The sequence below is a fragment of the Pristiophorus japonicus genome, chromosome 24 (genome assembly GCF_044704955.1).
Source record: "Pristiophorus japonicus isolate sPriJap1 chromosome 24, sPriJap1.hap1, whole genome shotgun sequence".
Lineage (NCBI taxonomy): Eukaryota > Metazoa > Chordata > Chondrichthyes > Pristiophoridae > Pristiophorus > Pristiophorus japonicus.
Genome location: NC_092000.1, coordinates 18,060,145 through 18,083,413, shown reverse-complemented (window position 1 = coordinate 18,083,413; position 23,269 = coordinate 18,060,145). Strand labels below are relative to the sequence as shown.

Here is a 23,269-nt window from a genome sequence, read left to right as displayed (position 1 = left end):
GCCATAGACCGCCCTAAGTGGAGGAAGTGCATCCGGGAGGGCGCTGAGCACCTCGAGTCTCGTCGCTGAGAGCATGCAGAAATCAAGCGCAGGCAGCGGAAAGAGCGTGCGGCAAACCAGTCCCACCCACCCCTTCCCTCAACCACTGTCTGTCCCACCTGTGACAGGGACTGTGGTCTTCGTATTGGACTGTACAGTCACCTAAGGACTCTTTTTCAGAGTGGAAGCAAGTCTTCCTCGATTTCGAGGGACTGCCTATGATGATGATGATGGTCACCACACCCCCATCCCTTTCACCGTGTGGGGTTGTGGGAGCCCATGAAACCTATCGCCTGGTAAGGAAGATGGTTATGGTCACGTGGTGGCCTGTTGGTCAGCCTGCAAATCCTTCCACGACAACAACAACACCCTCACCCTTTCCTCCACATTGTCTAGCTGTCAGAAATTCACGAATATTGGGTGAATAAACATTTGTACCTGCCATTCGAAAGGAGTCATCAGCAGAGCGAGGCTGGAGAGATGATTACATCGGCACTGGGTCTCCGTTCCGTTGGAAGCTCCCACACTGCACCCGCTGGGAGACCAGTAACTTTTCCCAGATGCGAAATTCCAGTGGACACAGTGCATTGCCCAATCGCCGATAACTTCCTGTGGAGAGCAGGGATGACATTTTACCATCCGCAGTTACCGGGCCAGCTGTAACCGGGCAAGTCGATGGTGTGTGCACCGCTTAGTGGTGAAAGGCATCGGCCCAGTGTGGTACTGAGCCACACAGAAGGCAACGCCCCAGGCTCCACTCCGGGCCCTTGTTGGATTAGCCCATCTCAGCCCAGGCAGGAGTTGGTGGACTGCAACCAGCCCTAGTGCCTTCTCCATTCATGAAGCGTAAACAGGTCCTTAGGGCCTGAAAATTATGTTGGGTCACTTACTGCCCCATTTACGTGGGTACTCTGGCTGTCGCCATCTTGGATCGGGTCCTGAGATGGGCACCTGGAGCATCTGCCTGCTTCAGATGGGAGGCTACATGTAACAAAGGTCCTCTGATGTATGTAGGATCCTGATAGCAATTTCCAGGTACAAATAAACTCCCCTTGCTCTTTCTTGAAGAGGGATCTTTTACGTCCATCTGAACAGGGAGACAGAGCCTCAGTTTAACACTGTATGCTCCGAGGAAGGAGTATTATAGGAAGGAAGGAGGACAGTTGGAATATATTTGAGTTTGTGTGTTTGTATTGACACCAGGCGGAGCCTGGTCTCCAATCGTCTGGGATCCCCTTGCCCCTGGACCCAGACTTTGCTCTGCCAAGCCCGTGTAGGGGCTGGTGTGCAACGGCCACCCCACATTAAAAGAATTCACACCACAGGCATCGTCCACCATTTAAAATCAGTTAATTTTTTCGTGTGGAAGCAAGTCATCCTTGACCCCGAGGGACTGCCTATGATGATGATGGTGTGTGGACAATGGGTAGCAGCAGGTCCAGGGTCAGAGGCGATCCTCTCCACGAGCGAATGACCTGCCGACACTCACTTCCTGGATTCACACGTGAAGAACGGTCCAGTGAGTGAAGGGACAGGAAGGCTGCCCACACTGGGTCGAAGCTGGAAAGACTGATGAAGAAGTCTAACAGATTGCTGAGCCTCGCCATGAAAAATCTTGAGGATAGCAGCAAGGATGCATGGCTGCAGTTCTCCAGGCCATTGGTCACACCTGGTTTGGAATGTTTTGTTCAGTTTTGGGCATTCCACCTTGGGAATGATGTACTGACTTTGGTAAAAGTCCAATATCAATTCACCAGGCCGATACCCGGGCTGAGTGTGTGATGCGACACTGGGTAATCCTGGGAATGAAAATTGACACCAGAAATACCTATCAGGAAAGCATGAACAGACTGGGTCTCTTTTCTCTTGAAAGAAGGCGGCTGAGGGATGACCTATGAAAATTATGAAAGGTTTTAATCGAGTGAATACAGAGAGAATGTTTCCATAATTAGGGGCCATCAATGAGCATAATTAGGAGCCATCAATATAAGATAGTCACCAAGAAATCCAATAGGGAAATTCAGAAGAAACCTCTTTACCCAGAGAGTGGTGAGAATGTGGAACTCGCCGCCACAGGAAGTGGTTGAAGCGAATAGTCTCGATGCATTTAAGGGGAGGCTAGACAAGTGTATGAGGGAGAAGGGAATAGAGGGTTATGCTGATAGATTTAGATGAGGAAAGACGGGAGGAGGCTCGAGTGGAGCATAAACGCCGGCATGGACTGGTTGGGCCGAATGGCCTTGTTTCTGTGCCGTATATCCTGTGTAAACCTGTGTAAGAGGCTAAGGGATGATCTGGATAGTGCCTGTTTAAAATAAGGATGGAAATTGAGAGGTAGAATCCAGAACAAGGTGACTGGTGCAAAGCAAAAGAGGGTTGTGAGACTGTGGAATACATTGCACCGGAAGGCTACAGTTGAGGAATCAATGGAGGTGGCTAAAAGGTGGGGGATACACCCTGAGAAAGTTAGTTCAAAAGGGATATGGAACTGCCGTGGCTAGCAAAATGGCAGAGCAGACTTGAGACCAAATGGTCTACACAGCAATAAAATGGATTTACATCGCGCCTTTAACATAGCAAAACATCCCAAGGTGCTACACAAAAGTGTGATCAGAACTGGAGGCCAAGCCACAGAAAGACTTGCATTTATACAGCGCCTTTCACGACCACCGGACATCTCAAAGTGCTTTACAGCCAATGAAGTACTTTTGAAGTGTAGTCACTGTTGTAATGTGGGAAACGAGACAGCCAACTTGCGCACAGCAAGCTCCCACAAACATCAACGTGATACTGACCAGATTAACTGCTTTTTGTTATGTTGATTGAGGGATAAATATTGGCCCAGGATGCCGGGGATAACTCCCCTGCTCTTCTTCGAAATAGCGCCATGGGATATTTTGCATCCACCTGAGAGAGCAGACGGGGCCTCGGTTTAACATCTCATCCGAAAGAGGGCACCTCCGACAGTGCGGCGCTCCCTCAGCACTGCACTGGGAGTGTCAGCCTAGATTTATGTGCTCAAGCTCCTGGAGTGGGACTTGAACCCACAACCTTCTGACCCAGAGGAAAGTGTGCTACCCACTGAGCCACGGCTGGCAAGGAGGGGACCAAAGGTTTGGTCAAGGAGGTGAGTTTTCAAGGATTTCTTGAAGGCAAAGAGAGGGACTTAGCAAGAGACTCAGGGAGGGACTATCAGAATGTATGGTCTAGGTGGCTGAAGGCACAACATTGGGACAAAAGCAGGGAGAAATGTATAAGAGTCCAGAACGAGGAATGGAGGGTTTGGGAATGGGGATGAGGATGGGGGGGGGAGGGGGGTGGAGATGGGGAGAGGATGTCGGGCTGGAGAATGGAGCAAAGATAGGAAGGTGGGAAGTCATGAAGGTATTTAAACACAAGGATGTGAATTTTTAAATCTGCTGTTTCACTGCACGGATATCATTGAGAGACTGGGGAGGTATCAAATCATAAGAACTTAAACAATGGGAGCAAGAGTAGGCCATACGCTCCGTCATTTAGTAAGATAAAGCTAAACTTCTACCTCAACTCCACTTTCCTGCCCAATCCCCATCTCCCTTGATTCCCCCAGTGTCCAAAAATCTATCGATCTCCGCCTTGAATATATTCAGTGACTGAGCCTCCACAGCCCTCTGGGGCAGAGAATTCCAAAGATTCACCACCCTCTGAGTGAAGAAATTCCTCCTCATTTCAGTCCTAAATGGCCGACCCCTTATCCTGAGATGATGCCCCCTAGTTCTCGACTCTCCAGCCAGGGGGAAACAACCTCTCAGCATCTACCTTGCAAAGACATGTAAGAATTTTACACAATAAGAACAATCAAATACAATTACAATGAGATCACCTCTCATTCTTCTAAACTCCAGCGAATACAGGCTCATTTTACTCTATCTCTCCTCATGCCAGTTTGGTTAACAGCTTGTAACAATGATCCAATTGGAGTGTAATGTGGGAAAATGTGTGGTTATCCACTTTGGTAGGCAAAACAAAAAAGCAAATAATTTTTCAAATGGGGAGAGATTACAAAATGCTGCAGTACAGAGGGACCTGGGGGTCTTTGAACATGAAACAGACAAAGTTAGTATGCAGGTACAGCAAGTAATTCAGAAGGCAAATTCAACGTTGGCCTTTATTGCAAGGGGGATGGAGTATAAAAGCAGGGAAGTCCTGCTACAATTGTACAGGGTATTGGTGAGGCCACACCTAGTGTACAGTATTGGTCTCCTTATTTAAGGAGGGATATACTTGCATTGGAGGCAGTTCAGAGAAGGTTCACGGGGTTGAGTCCTGAGATGAAGAAAGGTTGAGCAGGTTGGGCCTGTACACATTGGGGTTTAGAAGAATGAGAGGTGATCTTATTGAAACGTATAAGATTCTGAGGGGGTTTGACAGGGTAGATGCAGAGAGGATGTTTCCCCTCTTGGGGGAATCTAGAACTAGGGGACATAGTCTCAGAATAAAGGTCGTCCATTTAAAACGGAAAAGGTTTTTGAACGATAAGGGAGTCAAGGGTTATGGGGAGCGGGCAGGGAAGTGGAGTTGAGGCCAGGATCAGACCAGCCGTGATCTTATTGAATGATGGAGCAGGCTCGAGGGGCCACATGGCCTACTCCTGCTCCCATTTCTTATGTTACAAACTGTACACAAACTGGCGCAACGCATTACAAACCTCTGTGTGCTTGAAAGTGAAGTTCAGTGTCGGGTTGGGTCCATGCTTGTCCCCGTTAGTTATCACGGCTGAAACTACATTTGAGATCAGTCGAAATGGCTTTGGTTTCCCACCGGCGGTGCTGAGGTTGAAAACACTTCCATTCAGGATGAAATCCATGTTCTTGTAGACGATCAAAGCCACAGCAGCAACATCTGCCCCGGGAGGGAGAGTCAAAGGTTACTAACGCCGGAATGAAATCCGCAGGGGAGGCGAAGGCCATAACATACACGTAACTCCTGCTGTGGAACCGGACCAGGTCACGGCCGGGGTTTGAGAGGTTGCCAAGCCGCCAGGATTGTCCTGAAATTAAAAATTAATCTCCTGGGCACTGGTGCGGGGAACACCTGGGGAGAAATATCACAGGGCCGCAAAAACAAAATGGTGGGGGCAAAATTCCCCAACGCCTCAATTGGGGGCGGTAACCGACTCGGGGCGGGACTTCCTGTGCCCGGTAAGGAAGTCCCACCCTGGCCGCAAAACTGTCCTGTTGGGGCCGGGATCCGGGGCGCGTTAGTCAGCGCTACGCAGCTGCTCCGCATAGCACGGGCGCGTTTCAACGCCCGCCCCTCCCCTTCGGTTAACAGGAATGGTCACTGCGCACTCTGCATGGCTTCTACTGGGCCACGTGGGCGGCGTGGGGACCAAGGCCGCAGGCCACCACACAAGACGGAGTGCCGGGCTGCACGGACCACGCAACGGAGGCAGACCTTCCCTTTAACCTCCGCCCCACCCCCCCCCCCCCCCGCATGAATGGAGGTCGGCCATGTTCGCGACTCGCGAGGCTGGTGCAGACACCGCTTGCGGCGGCCTTGCGGGGCGCTGGCCAATATCCGCCGCGGGGCGGGAAGGGTTCGACACGCGGGTCCAACGGGTCACCGCACATGGCGATGATGTAGCGTGGCGGCCCGGGAGCCTCCGGCAGGACGTGGGCAAGAACTGTTTAGCGCCCCCTGGAGGGGCTAACAGGCGTCGCCAAGCAGGGCAATTTCGACCCCTGTATTTTCCTCATTTTCGTTGTATATTTTTTATATGACTGTTAAAGATATTGGAGACCAGGCAAGAAAAGGCTGTTTGACTGCAGCAAGCTCCCACAAACAGCAGTGTGATAATGGCCAGATCATCTATTTTAGTGATGTTGGTTGAGGGATAAACATTGGTCCCAGGACAACTGGGCAGAACTCCCCTGTTCTTCTTCAAAATAGTTGGAGACTGGAAGGAAAGTGATGAACGATCCCGGAATACATCTAATCAGTGTTGGCAACTCTAAGGTCAGATGAGTCACACGGTTTGGACATGCCTGATCTAAGTTCCAAATATTCTTCCTGCATTACAACAATGAATCTCATGACTGTTCCAATGAAATAAAGTATCAAGATACAAGTTCCAATTGGGCATAGAAAAGTGGGGTAACAGGTAAAAGAAAGAAAGGCTTGCATTTATATAGCGCCCTCCCCTTTCACAACCCCAACTTGGCCCAAAGCGCTTTAAAATCAATGCAGTACCTTTGCAGTGTAGTCACTGTTGTAATGTGGGAAACGCGGCAGCCAATTTGTGCACAGCGAGCTCCCACAAACAGCAATGTGATAATGACCGGATCATCTGTTTCAGTGATGTTCGTTGAGGGATCAATATTGGCCCCAGAACAATTGGGGAGAACTCCGCTGCTCTTCTTCAAACTAGTGCCATGGGATCTTTTACGTCCATCTGAGAGGGCAGATGGGGTCTCTGTAGAACTGAGGCGAGGCGGAGCGCTTAAAGCAAGGCTCAACAGCAACATTCGAAAGGGACATCAGAGTTTAAAAGGGACGTCGGCACAAGGGAAGTAGCTGATTGGTGAGTCGTGGGTGAGTGGGTTTTTTTTCTGTTAAGTTAGTACTTAGTCTTTCAATCGCTGAGTAGTTGCTGCGTGTGTTTTGCTAAGGTTTCGCGTTTATTTTTGCTTGATAGTTCAGAGTCTAACTAGAGGGATGGCAGGGCAGCTCAGTTCCGTGGAGTGCACATCCTGTGGCATGTGGGAAGTCCTGGATGCTTCGGACAACCATGTGTGCAGGAGGTGTCTCCAGCTGCACCAACTCGAGCTCCGCGTTTTCGAGTTTCTGCGGCGGCTGGAGTTACTGCGGTGCATCCGCGAGGCTGATAGCTACGTGGCTAGCACGTTTCTAGAGGTGGTCACCCCACAGCTTAATAGTGTGCCGGCGGAGAGGGAGTGGGTGACCGCCAGACAGAAGAGGAGGACTAGGCAGGTAGTGCAGGAGTTCCCCCGAGTCCATCTCGCTCTCCAACCGCTATTCCCTTCCGAGTACCGGTGGGGGCGATGGTGGCTCTGGGGAGTGCAGCCAGAGCCGAGATCCACGGCACCACGGGTGGCACAGGGCGGGGAGGAAGAAGAATGGAAGAGCAACAGTGGCAGGGGATTCGATAGTCAGGGGAGCAGACGTGACTCCAGGACGGTATGTTGCCTCCCTCGTGCCAGGGTCAAGGATGTCACCGAGCAGCTGCAGGGCATTCTGGGGGGAGAGGGCGAACAGCCAGAGGTCGTGGTCCATATCGGGACCAATGACATCGGTAGAAAGAGGGATGAGGTCCTGCAGGCAGACTTTAAGGAGCTAGGAGAGAGATTAAAAAGCAGGACCTCAAAGGTAGTAATCTCCCTGTGCCACGAGCTAGTGAGTACAGAAATAGGAGGATAGAGCAGATGAATGCGTGGCTGGAGAGATGGTGCAGGAGGGAGGGTTTTAGATTCCTGAGGCATTGGGACCGCTTCTGGGGGAGGTGGGACCCTGTACAAGTCGGACGGGTTGCACCTCAACAGAGCCGGGACCAATATCCTCGCGGGGAGGTGGGAGGGGGGGTTTCTAGTGCTGTTGGCAGGGGGATGGGAACCTGAGAATAGATTCAGTCGGGAGGGGAATAAAGCTAGAATTAGAAAGCGAAAATGTAGAAAGTGAATTTGAAGGACAGAGGAAACAAGGGCTTGAAAGTAGTCAACAAGGAGGTCTGGCTGTGCTAAATGGTATGTACTTTAATGCAAGGAGTCTCTCATAGGCAGTCTCTCGGAATCGAGGAAGACTTGCTTCCACTCCTAAAGTGAGTTCTTTGGTGGCTGAACAGTCCAATACGAGAGCCACATACTCTGTTACAGGTGGGACAGACATTCGTCGGGGGAAGGGGGAGGGTGGGGCTGATTTGCCGCACGCTCCTTCCGCTGCCTGCGCCTGACCTCTTCACGCTCGCAGCGTTGAGATTCGAAGAGCTCAACGCCCTCCCGGACGCACTTTCTCCACCTAGGGCGGTCTTCGGCCAGGGACTCCCAGGTGTCAGTGGGGATGTCGCACTTTACCAGGGAGGCTTTGAGGGTGTCCTTGTAACGTTTCCGCTGCCCACCTTTGGCTCGTTTGCTGTGAAGGAGCTCCGCATAGAGCAATTGCTTAGGGAGTCTCGTGTCTGGCATGCGGACTATGTGGCCTGCCCAGTGAAGCTGGTCAAGTGCGGTCAGTGCTTTAATGCTGTGGATGTTAGCCTGGGCGAGGACACTGATGTTGGTGCGTCTGTCCTCCCAGGGGATTTGCAGGATATTGCGGAGACATCATTGGTGATATATCTCCAGCGACTTGAGGTGTCTTCTGTACATTGTCCATGCCTCTGATCCATACAGGAAGGCGGGTATTACTACAGCCCTGTAGACCATGAGCTTGGTGGTAGATTTGAGGGCCTGGTCTTCGAACACGCTTTTCCTCAGGTGACCGAAGGCTGCACTGGCGCACTGGAGGCGATGTTGAATATCCGCATCAATGATTGCCTTTGTTGATTAGAGGCTCCCGAGGTATGGGAAGCGATCCACGTTGTCGAGGGCCGCGCCGTGAATCTTGATGACTGGCAGGGGGGGGGCAGTGCTGTGCGGCGAGGACAGGCTGGTGGAGGACCTTTGTCTTACGGATGTTAAGCGTAAGGCCCGTGCTTTCATATGCTTCGGTGAATACATCGACTATATCCTGGAGTTCAGCCTCAGAATGTGCGCAGATGCAGGCATTGTCCGCATACTGCAGCTCAACGACAGAGGTTGGGGAGATCGTAGACCTGGCCTGGAGGCGTCATAGGTTAAACAGCTTCCCACTGGTTCTGTAGTTTAGTTCCACTCCAGCGGGGAGCTTGCTGACTGTGAGGTGGAGCATGGCAGCGAGGAAGATTGAGAAGAGGGTTGGAGTGATGACGCAGCCCTGTTTGACCCCGGTCCGGACGTGGATTGGGTCTGTGATGGATCCTCTGGTAAGGATCACGGCCTGCATGTCGTCGTGGAGCAGGCGAAGGATGTTGACAAACTTTTGGGGGCATGCAAAACGGAGAAGAACGCTCCATAAGGCTTCATGGTTGACAATGTCAAAGGCCTTTGTAAGATCGAAAAAGACCACATATAAGGGCTGGCGGCTGCTCCCTGAATTTTTCCTGCAGCTGTCGCGCTGCAAAGATCATGTCCGTTGCACCCCGTAGGGGATGAAATCCGCACTGTGACTCCGGGAGGAGCTCCTCGGCCACAGGAAGAAGACGGTTGAGGAGGACTCTAGTGACAACCTTCCCGGTGGCTGATAGCAGGGAGATTCCTCTGTAGTTGCCGCAGTTGGATTTGTCCCCTTTTTTAAAGATGGTCACGATCACTGCATCTCTGAGATCTCCTGGCATGCTCTCCGCCCTCCAGATGAGAGAGATGAGGTCATGTATCCGCACCAACAGCGCCTCTCTGCCATACTTTAGCACCTCAGCAGGAATTCCATCTGCTCCCGTAGCTTTGTTATTCTTGAGCTGTTTTATGGCTTTGCCTACCTCATGCAGTGTTGGGGTTTCACTGAGTTGGTGGCGGGTCGCATGCTGCGGGATGGAGTTGAGAACACTCGAGTCAAAGGCAGAGTCTCAATTGAGGAGATCTTCAAAGTGCTCCTTCCAGCGGGCCCTGACAGCCTCGGTGTCCTTGATGAATGTTTCCCCGTTCTTGGCCAGGAGTGGGGTGGGGCCTTGGGAGTTTGGACCATAGGGTGGCCTTACCTGCAATAAAGAATCCTCGCATATTGTGGCTGTCAGCCAGTTGCTGTATCTCCTGTCCTTTCTCCATCCACCACCTTTTCTTTAGGTCCCGGGTTTTTTGTTGGACCTCAGCCTTGAGCCGTCTGTAACACTGCTTTGTAGCTCCCGAGTTTGGTTGTTGCTTGACGCTCAGAAATGCTCTGCGCTTACGATCTATTAGCTCTTGGATCTCCTGATCATTTTCATCAAACAGTCCTGGTGTTTTCTGGTTGAGTGACCGTGTCGCTTCACAGGCACTGGTTATGGAGGCCTGGAGGGCAGACCAAACGCTGTGGGCATTCAGCATCTCAGGGTCATCAGGGCACGCCAGGTTAGCTGTGAGGCGTTAGCTGTATAGGACTCTCTTAGCTGGGTCTTTAAGTGCCCCGGCATTAACATTTTTGCGGCACTGCTTCTGCTGTCCCCTCTGCTTTGGGGTTATGTTAATATCGATGATGGATAGGCGATGGTCCGTCCAGCAGTCGTCAGCTACTGTCATGGCGTAGTTGATACGCACATCCTTGCGATCCCTGGCTCGGACGATGACATAGTTGAGCAGGTGCCAGTGCTTGGAGCGAGGGTGTTGCCATGATGCCTTGTATTTGTCCCTCTGGCGGAACAGGATGTTGGTGATGAGTTTGTGTTCTAGACATTTTGTCAGGAGTAGGGTGCTGTTGAAGTTGGATTTCCCTACCCCGTCTCTGCCAATCACACCTCCCCAGAGGGCTGTGTCTTTGCCGACCCTGGCATTAAAGTCACCAAGGAGAATCAATTTGTCGCCCGTGGGGATGTGGGACAGGATTGTCTCGAGGTTGGAATAAAAACCCTCTTTAGCCTCATCCGTTGCATCAAGTACATTGGGGCGTACGCACTGATGACTGTAGCACATTGGTTCTGGGATAGGGTGAGTCAAAGAGTCATGAGGCGTTCGTTAACCCCACAGGGGGAGTCGTTGAGGCGGCCGACCAGTTCATTTTTGACGGCAAAGCCGACTCCGTGAAGGTGGCGTTCTTCCTCTGGTTTTCCTTTCCAGAAAAAGGTGTAACCTCCACCATGTTCCTTGAGCTGGCCTTCCCCTGCCCGCTGGGTCTCACTTAGGGCGACGATGTCGATGTCAAAATGTCTAAGTTCCTGGACAACTATGGCGATGCGGCGTTCCGGCCTGTCGCTGTTGGATTGTCCATGAGGGTCCTGACGTTCCAGGTCCCGAACTTCATATTAGAAAAGTGGAAGATGCCTGTGCGTGAGTTATTTTAAAGTGGGGTGGCCGCACGGGCTTAGCTGAGGAAGGTCTTGGTCCAGTGGCAAGAGGGTCCAAGACAACTGAAGACCAGGCACTGCTGTATGAGCCTAGTTGCCTACGGCGAGGTGTTGGCCGCAAGCTCGGTGCTGGATAGCGCCATTGATGGTAGGTGGCCCGAGGCTTGGTTGGAGGTCAGGCATTAGGAAGGTCAGCTGTCCGCTGGGGTTCCGAGGGATGTTTTAGAGAGTTTCTGTCAAGGTAAAAAATTTCCCCAGAGGTTTCCAAGTTGCTTTAAAAGTTTAAGAGTTTCAAAGTATTTCCAAATTATTATTTTTTTAAAGTTGCACAGGTTGATTGAAGGTTTAATAAATAGATTAAGAGTTTTTAAAAGGTTGATAAAAAAAAGGTCTAAAATGAAAATCAAGTTGTTTAGCGAATAAGGTAGATGAGCTGAGAGCACAGGTAGACACTTGGGATTATGATATTATAGCCATTACAGAGACATGGCTAATGTTCACCGCTAGTGACCTAGGACAGGTACAGCCCGTCGTTGGGCCGGGCCAGCTGGTAGAAGAGACCCGGAGTGCAAGGCTGGGCTGGGTCCTCTGGCCGAAGGGACCCAGAGTGCGTCGTTGGGCCGGGCTGAAGGAAACACAGACCAAGGAGTATAGGCGATAAGGCAGATGAGCTGAGAGCACAGGTAGACACTTAGGAGTATGATATTATGGCTATTACAGAGACATGGCTAAAAGAGGGGCAGGTATGGCAGCTCAACATTCCTGGTTACAGGATCTTCAGACGGGATAGAGAGGGGGGTAAAAAGGAAGGGGGGGTCGAGGTATTGATTAAAGAAACTATAACAGCTGTGAAGAGGGATGAAATGTTAGAGAGATCATCAAACGAGGCCATATGGGTCGAACTGAAAAACAAAAAAGGGGCGATCACACTGCTGGGAGTGTACTATAGACCCCTAAACACTGAGAGGGAGATAGAAAAGCAAATATGTCAGCAAATTTCTGAGAAGTGCAAAAACTATAGGCCAGTAATAGTAGGGGAATTCAACTATCCTAATATCAACTGGGACAAAATTAGTGTGAAGGGTATAGAGGGTACGGAATTCCTAAAATGCATTCAAGAGAACTTTTTCAGCCAGTATGTAGCAAGCCCAACACGGGAGGGAACGGTTCTGGATTTAGTTTTAGGGAATGAAGCTGGGCAGGTGAAAGGGGTATCAGTAGGAGAGCATTTAGGTGCTAGTGACCATAATTCAGTCAGATTTAAGGTAGTTATGGAAAAAGCCAAGGATAGACCAGGAATAAAAGTTCCAAATTGGGGAAAAGCCAACTTTGCTGAGCTGCGAAGTGATTTGGCCATAGTGGACTGCAAACAGTTACTTGAAGGTAAATCAAGTGGGAGGCATTCAAGGAGGAGATCCGTAGGGTTCAGGCCAAATATGCGCCCTTAAAGAAAAAGGGAGGGACTAACAAACCTAGAGCCCACTGGATGTCGAGGGACATACAGGGTAGGATAAAGAAAAAAAGGGAGGCTAATGACAGATACCGAGGACTAAATACTGTAGAATCTCTCGAGGAGTATAGAAAGTGCAGGGGTAAAATTAAAAAGGATATTAGGAAAGCAAAGAGCGAGCATGAAAAATTCTTGGCAAGTAAAATCAAGGAAAACCCAAAGGTGTTTTCATATATATATATTAAGAGCAAGAGGATAATTAAAGAAAGGGTAGGGCCTATTGGAGACCATGAGGGTAATTTGTGGGTGGAGGCAGAAGATGTGGGTATGGTTCTTAATGAAAACTTTGTGTCTGTTTTCACAAAAGAGAGGGGCGATGCAGACACTACTATCGAGGAGAAGAAGTGTGAAATATTAGACGAAATAAACAGTGAGAGAGGAGGTATTAAGGGGTTTAGCAGCTTTGAAAGTGGATAAATCCCCAGGCCCAGATGAAATGTATCCTAGGCTGTTAAGTGAAGCAAAAGAGGAAATAGCAGATGCTTCGACGATCATTTTACAATCCTCTTTGGCTTCAGGTGTGGTGCCGGAGGACTGGAGGACTGCTAATGTGGTACTTTTGTTTAAGAAGGGAGAAAGGGATAGACCGAGTAATTACAGGCCAGTCAGCCTAACTTCAGTGATGGGAAAATTATTGGAAAAAATCCTGAAGGACAGGATAGATCTTTATTTAGAAAGACATGGATTAATCAAGGACAGTCAGCACGGATTTGTTAAAAGAAGGTCGTGTCTGACTAACTTGATTGAATTTTTCGAGGAGGTAACCAGGAGGGTCGATGAAGGCAAAGCATATTGTAAAGTCCTGTCCCCTCAGTACAGACTCACACGAGGCATGTAGTGAAGTCAAGGTCATTCTGGACCTGCACCTTTATTACACAGCTCTGGAATGCTGCACTTGTCTGAGACCTGTCCTTATATACCTGTCTGGGACAGGTATCCAGTGTCTCCTGCAAGGGCACCCCTGGTGGTAAGGTATGCTGGTGGTTACAGGTCATATCTTATTACAGTCATGTATAGCATGTTAGGATACAGTTAGATATAATAATGTAAGATACATGACACATATGCTGTAATGTATATGGATTTTAGCAAAGCTTTTGATAAGGTCCCACATGGCAGACTGGTCACAAAAGTAAAAGCCCATGGTATCCAGGGCAAAGTGGCAAGTTGGATCCAAAATTGGCTCAAAGGCAAGAAGTAAAGGGTAATGGTTGATGGGTGTTTTTGCGACTGGAAGGTTGTATCCAGTGGGGTTCCGCAGGGCTCAGTACTCGGTCCCTTGCTTTTTGTGGTATTTATCAATGATCTAGACTTGAATATGATTAAGAAGTTTGCAGATGATACTAAAATCAGCCGTGTGGTGATAATGAAGAAGAAAGCTGCGGACTGCAGGAAGATATCAATCAACTGGACAGTGGCAAATGGAATTTAATCCAGAGAAGTGTGAGGTAATGCATATTGGGAGGGCTAACAAGAAAAGGGAATACACATTAAATGGTAGGATACTGAGAAGTGTAGAGGAACAAAGGGACCTTGGAGTGCATGTCCACAGATCCCTGAAAGTTGCAGGCCAGGTAGATAAGATGGTTAAGAAGGCATACGGAATGCTTGCCTTTATTAGCCGAGGCATAGAATACAAGAGCAGGGGGGTTATGCTTGAACTGTATAAAAGACTGGTTCGGCCACAGCTGGAGTACTGCGTGCAGTTCTGGTCACCGCATTACAGGAACGACGTGATTGCACTGGAGAGGGTACAGAAGAGATTTACGAGGATGTTGCCGTGAGTGGAGACAGATTAGATAGGCTGGATTTGTTTTCACTGGAACAGAGGGGGCTGAGGGGAGACCTCATTGATGTGTATAAAATTATGGGGGGCCTAGATAGAGTGGATAGGAAGGACCTATTTCCCTTAGCAGAGGGGTCAACAACCAGGGGGCATGAATTTAAAGTAATTGGTAGAAAGTTTAGAGGGGATCTGTGGGAAATTTTTTCAGCCAGAGGGTGGTGGGGGTCTGGAACTCACGGCCTGAAAGAGTGGTAGGGGCAGAAATCCTCACCACATTTAAAAAGTACTTGGATGTGCACGTGAAGTGCCGTAGCCTACAGGGCTACGGACCGAAAGCTGGAAAGTGGGATTAGGCTGGATAGCCTCTTGTTGGCCGACATGGACCGAAATGGCCTCCTTCTGTGCCGTAAACTTCTACGATTAACATCTCATCCGAAAGACTGCCCCTCTGACAGTGCAGCACACTCTCAGCTGGGAGGGTCAGACTAGATTTTTTTGTGCTCAAGTCTCTGGAGTCGGACTCGAACCACAACATGCTGATTCAGAGGCGAGTGTGCTGCCCACTGAGCCACGGCTGATGCTGATTTGGTTGACGTCATAAATTCATCACAGCTACGACCCACTCTATCGCACCATCGATTGAAGTTCCAATGACCCTCTCCACAGCTGAATGTCCTGAACCAGTCTGCATTTTGACTTCGTAATGAAAATGAGTCGGTCGAGGTGCTTGCTGAGAGCATTTGAACTGGAGCAGAACGAACAGACGAAAATATAAAAAATGTTACAGTTACCTGTTGGTTTTTCTGTGGTGACTCTGCTTCGACAAATATCGACACAGTTGCCTTTTGCCTGAAGTCTGACCCAATCAGGCGCTGAAGCGTTTATGCCTCGAAAGCTTCGTAATTCCATCTCTAAAAAGTGAAAGGAAAGAAGCTCGATGAATGTGTCCTGTCGGAGTGAGATTTATTCACAGGAAGAATCCAACTTCTGCAATGAATAAATTTGAAAGTACTCGGGGATCATTTTAAAAGAAAGCCTTGGATTTATACAGCTCCTTTCACGACCACCGGACGTCAGAAAGAGCTTTCCAGCCAATGAAGTACTTTTGAAATGTAGTCACTGTAGTAATGTAGGAAACAGTTAATTTGCGCACAGCAAGCTCCCACACACAGCAATGTGATAATGATCAGATAATCTGTTTTAGTGATGTTGATGTAGGGATAAATATTGTTCCAGAACACCAGAGATAATTCCCCTGCTCTTCTTCAAAATAGTGCCGTGGGATCTTTTACGTCCATCTGAGAGAGCAGACGGGGCCTCAGTTTAACATCTCATCCGAAAGATGGCACCTCCGGCAGTGCGGCACTCCCTCAGGATTGTACTGGAGTGTCAGCAGGGATCTGGTACAACTGTCTCAAAGGGATGAAAATCAGACCGGTTCCACAACGAGCAGGTTATCAGCATTAATCTGATTATCCTATCCTCATTTGCCAATGCAATATATCTTCTTTACAACATCTATAACACACACATTATGAAAGGGAAATCATCCTTGACAAATCTTCTAGAATTTTTTGAGGATGTAACTAGTAGAGTGGACAAGGGAGAACCAGTGGATGTGGTGTATTTGGACTTTCAAAAGGCTTTTTCACAAGGTCCCACACAAGAGATTAGTGTACAAAATTAAAGCACAGGTTAATGGGGGTAATGTATTGACGTGGATAGAGAACTGGTTGGCAGACAGGAAGCAAAGAGTAGGAATAAACAGGTCCTTTTCAGAATGGCAGGCAGTGACTAGTGGGGAACCGCAAGGTTCAGTGCTGGGATCCCAGCTATTTACAATATACATTAATGATTTAGACGAAGGAATTTAATGTAATATCGGCAAGTTTGCAGATGACACTGAGCTGGGTGGCAGTGTGAGCTGTGAGGAGGATGCTAAGAGGCTGCAGGGTGACTTGGACAGGTTAGGTGAGTGGGCAAATGCATGGCAGATGCAGTATAATGTAGATAAATGTGAGGTTATCCACTTTGGTGGCAAAAACAGAAAGGCAGAATATTATCTGAATGGTGACAGATTAGGAAAAGGTGAGGTGCAATGAGACCTGGGTGTCATGGTAAATCAGTCGTTGAAAGTTGGCATGCAGGTACAGCAGGCGGTGAAGAAGACAAATGGTATGTTGGTCTTCATAGCGAGGGGATTTGAGTATAGGAGCAGGGAGGTCTTACCGCAGTTGTACAGGGCCTTGGCAGGCCACACCTTGAATATTGTGTTCCGTTTTGGTCTTCTAATCTGAGGAAGGACATTCTTGTTATTGAGGGAGTGCAGCAATGGTTCACCAGACTGATTCCCAGGATGACAGGACTGACATATGAAGAAAGACTGGATCGACTCGGCTTATATACACTGGAATTTAGAAGAATGAAACGGGATCTCATAGAAACATATAAAATTCTGACGGGATTGGACAGGTTAGATGCAGGAAGAATGTTCCCGATGTTCGGGAAGTCCAGAACCAAAGGTCACAGTCTAAGGATAAGGGGTAAGCCATTTAGGACCGAGATGAGGAGAAGCTTCTTCACTCAGAGAATTGTGAACCTGTGGAATTCTCTACCACAGAAAGTTGTTGAGGCCAGTTCGTTAGATATATTCAAAAGGGAATTAGATGTGGCCCTTACAGCTAAAGGGATCAAGGGGTATGGAGAGAAAGCAGGAGTAGGGTACTGAAGTTGCATGATCAGCCATGATCATATTGAATAGTGGTGCAGGCTCGAAGGGCCAAATGGCCTACTCCTGCACCTATTTTCTATGTTTCTCTACAAGATGACTTCATTACACAGGAACTTGTCAGGTGACCTTGTCACATGATGCTTTTATTGTATTTACAGCAGCAGTTGCATTGCTACAGTAGTCCACTAGGGGTGCTCTATATTACAGGCATAACCAGAGGGCAAAGGTGAACAATACTCGCCTGGTGTTTGGCGACATTTTGATCTCAGTATCCTAAATGTGTTCTCTCGAAAAAAGACTTGTCCATTAACTGTATCCCAGGGATTAAAGAAATATTGAAGAATAGTTCTGTACAAACTCTACATTATGTGCATTATGAAATGTTATTCAGCAAATTTATATGGGTCATTTTAGCTATGAGAAAAGATTGGGTAGGCTGGGGTTATTTTCTTTTGGAACACAGGAGGCTGAGGGGAGACCTTATTGAGGTGTATAACATAGAGGTGTATAAATAAGATAGAGTGGATAGGAGGGACCTATTTGCCTTAGCAGGGAGGTCAATAACCAGAGGGGCATAGAGTAAGTGGTAGAAGGTTTAGAGGGGACTTGAGGGGAAATTTCTTCAGCCAGAGAGTGGTGGGGGTCTGGAACTCACTGCCTGAAAGAGGCAGAAACCCTCACCACATTTAAAAAGTACTTGGATGTGCACTTGAAGTGCCGTAAGCTACAGGGCTGGAAAGTGGGATTAGGCTGGATAGCTCTTGGTCGGCCGGCACAGACTCGATGGGCCGAATGGCCTCCTTCTGTGCTGTAAATTTCTTTGCGTCTACGATTCTAATCCTCGCATGGCACACACAGCTGCCTCAAGAAAAAACATCAAATAAAATATATCTGTTGAACTTACCGATATTTTCAGTTGATTCAACTCTCCTGCCCTGATCCGGTAACTCCACCGCGGCAGTAATTGCAGCGTTTTCCATGGACTGCAGAAGCATAGAAGCCAGATAGAACCGCTCTTCATTTTCCATGCTGTCCCATATAGAATCATTTCTGAGTAGATCATGTGAGGCTGAAATAATTTCCTGCGGAGAACAAACCAATTCAATTCCATCCCAGTGAACATTGGGGCATTTTTTTTTTAATCTTCCAATTTAAAGATATTCTCGCTGTTATGTCTTTAATACTCTTATGAATGACTCCACGAGGTCTAGTATTGTACTTGAGCTGTTGTGACCTTAGTCCCATTTATTGTAACTCCAGAGTGAGGCACAAGCACGGTGGGCAGCCTTTAATACTGGGCCCAGCATACCTATACAGGTGACCCTCAGGTCTCCCACCGCAGTGCCCTCTGGTGACAAGCCTTATGTGACTATACAGTTAGTATACATACATGACACCCGCCACCGATTCCATCCACCTCCCTGGCCACTGCCTCAGGCTGAACCAAACTGTTCGCAGTCTCTCTCTGTCCTATTTGACCCTGAGCTGAGCTTCCGACCCCTTACCTTCCACATCACCAAGACTGTCTACTTCCACACCGTAACGTAATGTTGCCTGCCTCCGTCCCTGCCTCAGCCTATCAGCTGCTGGAACCTTCATCAGTGCCTTTGTTACCTCCAAATGCAATTATTCCAACACACCCCTGAGTGGTCTCCTATTTTCCACCCTCCATAAGCGTCAGCTCATGCAAAGTTCTGGTGCCTGTGTCCTATCCTGCGCCGAGATCCGTTCACCCATCATCCCCTGTGCTCGCTGACATATGTTGAACATAAGAACTAGGAACAGGAGTCGGCCATTTGGCCCCTCGAGCCTGCTCCGCCATTCAATAAGATTATGGCTGATCTGATCATGGACTCAGCTCCATTTCCCCGCCCGTTCTCCATAACCCTTATCGCTCAAAAATCTGTCTATCTCTGTCTTAACTATACTCAATAACCTAGCCTCCACAGCTCTCTGGGGCAGAGAATTCCACAGATTTACAACCCTCAGAGAGAAGAACTTCCTCCTCATCTCAGTTTTAAATGGACGGCCCCTTATTCTGAGACTATGCCCCCTCGTTTTAGTTTCTCCTATGAGTGGAAATATCCTCTCTGCATTTACCTTGTCAAGCCCCCTCATTATCTTATAAGTGTTGTGTATGCAATAACTGTTAGACTGAGTACTGTTTAACTCCAAGAAGTATGACCTTGGCTCTGCTTTATTAAGGCCCAAAGTGACTCATATACAAAATGGCTGGCCTTTTATACTTGGGCTGCACACACGTGCGTGCAGCCCAATGGCCTCCAACAGTGACGCCATCTAGTGGCTAGTGATTTCAAAAGTACATACATGACAATAAGCTTCAATAAGACTCCCGGTCCTTGTTTCCAAATCCCTCCCTATCTCATAACCTCCTCCGGCCCCACAACCCCCTGCGAACTCTGCACTCCTCCAATTATGGCCTCTTCTACATCCCCCACTTATTTCTCTCCAGCGTTGGCGGCTGTACCTTCAGCATCTAGGCCTTAAGTTCTGGAACTCCCTCCCTAAATATCTCCGTTTTTCCACTGCTCTCTCCTCCTTTAAGCTGCTGCTTAAAACCTACCTCTTTGACCAAACGTTTGGTCACCTGTTCCTTGTCTGATTACGCTCCTCTGAAGCGGCTTGGATGTTTTATAACCTTAAAGGCGCTATACAAATGCAATGTCCTTGTTGTGTAGCTCCCTCTATGACAATGCAAATTTACCTCATCAGTAACTGAGCAATGTGGATCCGAGGAAGTCAAGGGTTCGATCCTCAAGTCAGCTGATCGTAGCTAGGGCACCTATGGTGGGTCTATGATTGGGTCCTAGTGCCCAGGAAATTGTTTTGTTTTTGTTAGTGAAAGGTTTTTTTGGGCCAGCAGGAGCTGGAGTGCTCGACCCCACAAGGATACCTCCAATCCCCAGCTGTGGCTCAGTGAGTAGCACACTTGCCTCTGAGTCAGAAGGTTGTGGGTTCAAGTCCCACTCCAGGAACTTGAGCACATAAATTTAGGCTAACACTCCCAGTCAGAGGTACCGTCTTTTGGATGAGACGTTAAACTGAGGCCCCTTCTGCTCTCTCAGGTGGATGTAAAAGATCCCACAGCACTATTTTGAAGAAGAGCAGGGCAGTTATCCCCCGTGTCCTGGGGCCAATATTTATCCCTCAATTTGCATAACAAAAACAGATTATCTGATCATTATCATGTAGCTGTTTGTGGGAGCTTCTGCCGCGTTTCCCACATTACAACAGTGACTACACTCCGAAACTACTTCATTGGCTGTAAAGTGCTTTGAGACATCCGGTGGTTCGTGAAAGGATCTATATAAATGCCTTTCTTTTTGTGGGAGTCACTTATAGGGCAGCACATTAGTGAACCAGATAGTTTTATGACAATCCCATAATTTCAAGGTTACCATACTGATACTAGCTTTTTATTCCAGATTTTTATTTAACAAACTGAATTTAAATTCCCCAGTTGCCATGGTGGGATTTGAACTCATGTCACTGGATTGTTAGTTTAAGTCTCTGGATTACTAGTCCAGTAGCATAACCACTATGCTACCATTCCCATCCTAGTGATGCTGGTTGAGGGTTAAATATTGGCCCGTCCCTCTTCGCTGCTGTCGCCCTCCTGCACCATCTCGCGCTGTATCTTGAATTGGTACGCTGCCCATAGCCGCTGATTGGAACGTGGGCAAGTACGGCAGAAGCGGCAAGATCGGGGCGAAGGAGCGGAGAGAGATTGTAGAAGGAGGATGTGAGCGGGACCCGGGAGAGGCGTGAGTTCGGGGCCCAGGAGAGGCGAGGGCCCAGGGGCAGCACGGGCCAGCCCACACTGCGATATGTGTGCGCACTAGGTCCGTGCAGCAGAGCTGGTCTCCAGTCATCCTGGTTAACCCTTGCCACTGGACCGAGACCTAGCTCTGTCAAGCCCGTGTAGTGGCTGGTGTGCAACGGCCACCCCACGTTAAAAAAACCCACACACAGGCATCTTCCGCTCTTCAGGATGTAGTTCAGGACCTGGAATATTAGGCCCAGCATTGAAATACCCGTGAACTCATCCTTTTTTAGCGTGGAAGCAAGTCATCCTTGTTTCGAGGGACTGCCTATGATGATGATGAAATATTGGCCAGGTCACCGGGGATAACTCCCCTGCCTTTCTGCGAAACAGTGCCATGGGATCTTTTCTGTCCACCTGAGAGAGCAGACGGGGCCTCGGTTTAACGTCTCATCTGAAATACAGCACCTCCAGACAGTGCAGCGCTCCCTCAGCATTGCATCGGGAGCGTCAGCCTAGATTATTTGCTCAAGTCTCTGGAGTGGGTCTTGAACCCACGAATTTCTCACTCAGAGACAAGAGTGCTTCTACTCGTAAAGGAGGCGTCCATGATCTAATCCAGTATCCAGTGTACAGAGCACGTTCTCCCCATTATGATACCTGCCTTGGTATTCTTTACGAAGATGTTGAGCAGAAAACGGTCCACTCAGGGTCATAAGGGACGCAAGGTTCACTTACGGGAGTGAGCAGTGAGGTTGAACCCGAGAAACTATCTAGAGTGTAAATGAACCATTATTCTGCAGATATAAGAAATTCAATACAGATCAAATTCTGGGAACCACATGGCAATCTTTAATGTAATTGGCATTGTTTGCCCTTTAACCTCCCAGAACCGAATTATTAATTTCACCCCGTGAAAAACAATACAAAGCATAATGTGCCACTACTAACCTGCAACATAGGCTCGCCCGATTGATTCTGACACTGCTTATTCACCATCACAATCATTGAATTAATCACAGAGCAATATTGGTGGAATGTATACCTGGAAGACTGTGAGGAGAAAGAAAATAAGGTGTGACGATCTTCAGGAGCAGAGAGTGAACATCCGTTCACTTGAAATTATCCAACTCACAAAATCTACAGGGGTCAGCACAGGCATGCATAGATCGCACATGTACACACAGACCACACACGTACACACAGACACAGATATCATGCATGTACACACAGACACAGACATCATGCATGTACACAGACACATAGATCGCACATGTACACATACACATTGATCACACATGTACACAGACACAGACAACACATGTGCACCGAGACACATAGATCGCACATGTACACACACAAAGAGATGAAGCAGGTGCACGCTGATCATATATATACACACTGATGCATAGGGTGGGTTTAATTGGAAGCGGGTTTTGGGAAGACGGGAAGGGTGGTCGGAGCGAGCGTCAAACCCACCTGACATCATCAGTTCGAGGCCCGTAACTCCTGGGCCTCATTTGGATCCAACTCACATAAAACGGGCGGAAAGAGGCAGCTGACCAGCGCATAAGTATACACACTACACAGATACATAAATAGCATGTACTGATAGAGGGCTAGACAGGCAGAGGGCTAGACAGACAGAGAGATAGACAGACAGAGGGCTAGACAGGCAGAGAGATAGACAGAGAGATAGACAGGCAGAGAGCTAGACAGGCAGAGAGATAGAGAGCACTTGCATGCACAAATATACAGATTAAATGTACCCAGATATACTGATCAAATATAGGCACATATATAAACAGCTGCATGGATAAATATATATATATCCAGATACATAGATAGCATATAGTCACCTATAGATACATACATAGATGTTTAAAAATAGTGCATGTAATTATATAAATAGAGACTACACATACATACAGATACACATATCATATACATTGCAGGTATATGCACAGGCTCATGTGCACACATATATATATACACACACATACACATACATAAGTTGCACTGACTCACAGATCCCTTGATCGCACACATATACACACACATGTGTACAGAATCGCAGTTATATACGTGCACACACACACACACACACACACACACACACATACAGGTATACACTGAATATATGAGGAGATTTTCCACTCTGGCGTGCCCATGGAATATGCTTGGGCTAAGCAGGGAGGGGGGGTGGAGGCACGCAGAATCGGAATTTTATACCCGCACATGGATACAAACCCCCACCCCCCACAATGCGTAATTTGCATATTTGTCTATCTTTTACTTCCACCTGGTGATACCTTATCATGTCAAGGATGTGCCCCATCTTGTTTATGTAACATATCAATCTCTGGTTTTCATCA

At 48.3% G+C, this 23,269-nt stretch overlaps 1 protein-coding gene across 1 annotated transcript in view; it reads right to left on the bottom strand.

Moving 5' to 3' along the window:
* LOC139237762 (adhesion G protein-coupled receptor E3-like) overlaps positions 1-23,269 on the bottom strand; it is a 121,248-nt gene that overhangs the window by 20,553 nt on the left and 77,426 nt on the right. The window contains exons 9-13 of the mRNA XM_070866948.1: positions 21,846-21,947; positions 18,015-18,192; positions 15,171-15,290; positions 4,727-4,920; positions 478-648 (exon numbers count right to left, since the gene is read on the bottom strand). Coding sequence (XP_070723049.1) covers positions 478-648; positions 4,727-4,920; positions 15,171-15,290; positions 18,015-18,192; positions 21,846-21,947 — 765 coding nt within the window. The remainder of the gene's footprint in view (positions 1-477; positions 649-4,726; positions 4,921-15,170; positions 15,291-18,014; positions 18,193-21,845; positions 21,948-23,269) is intronic.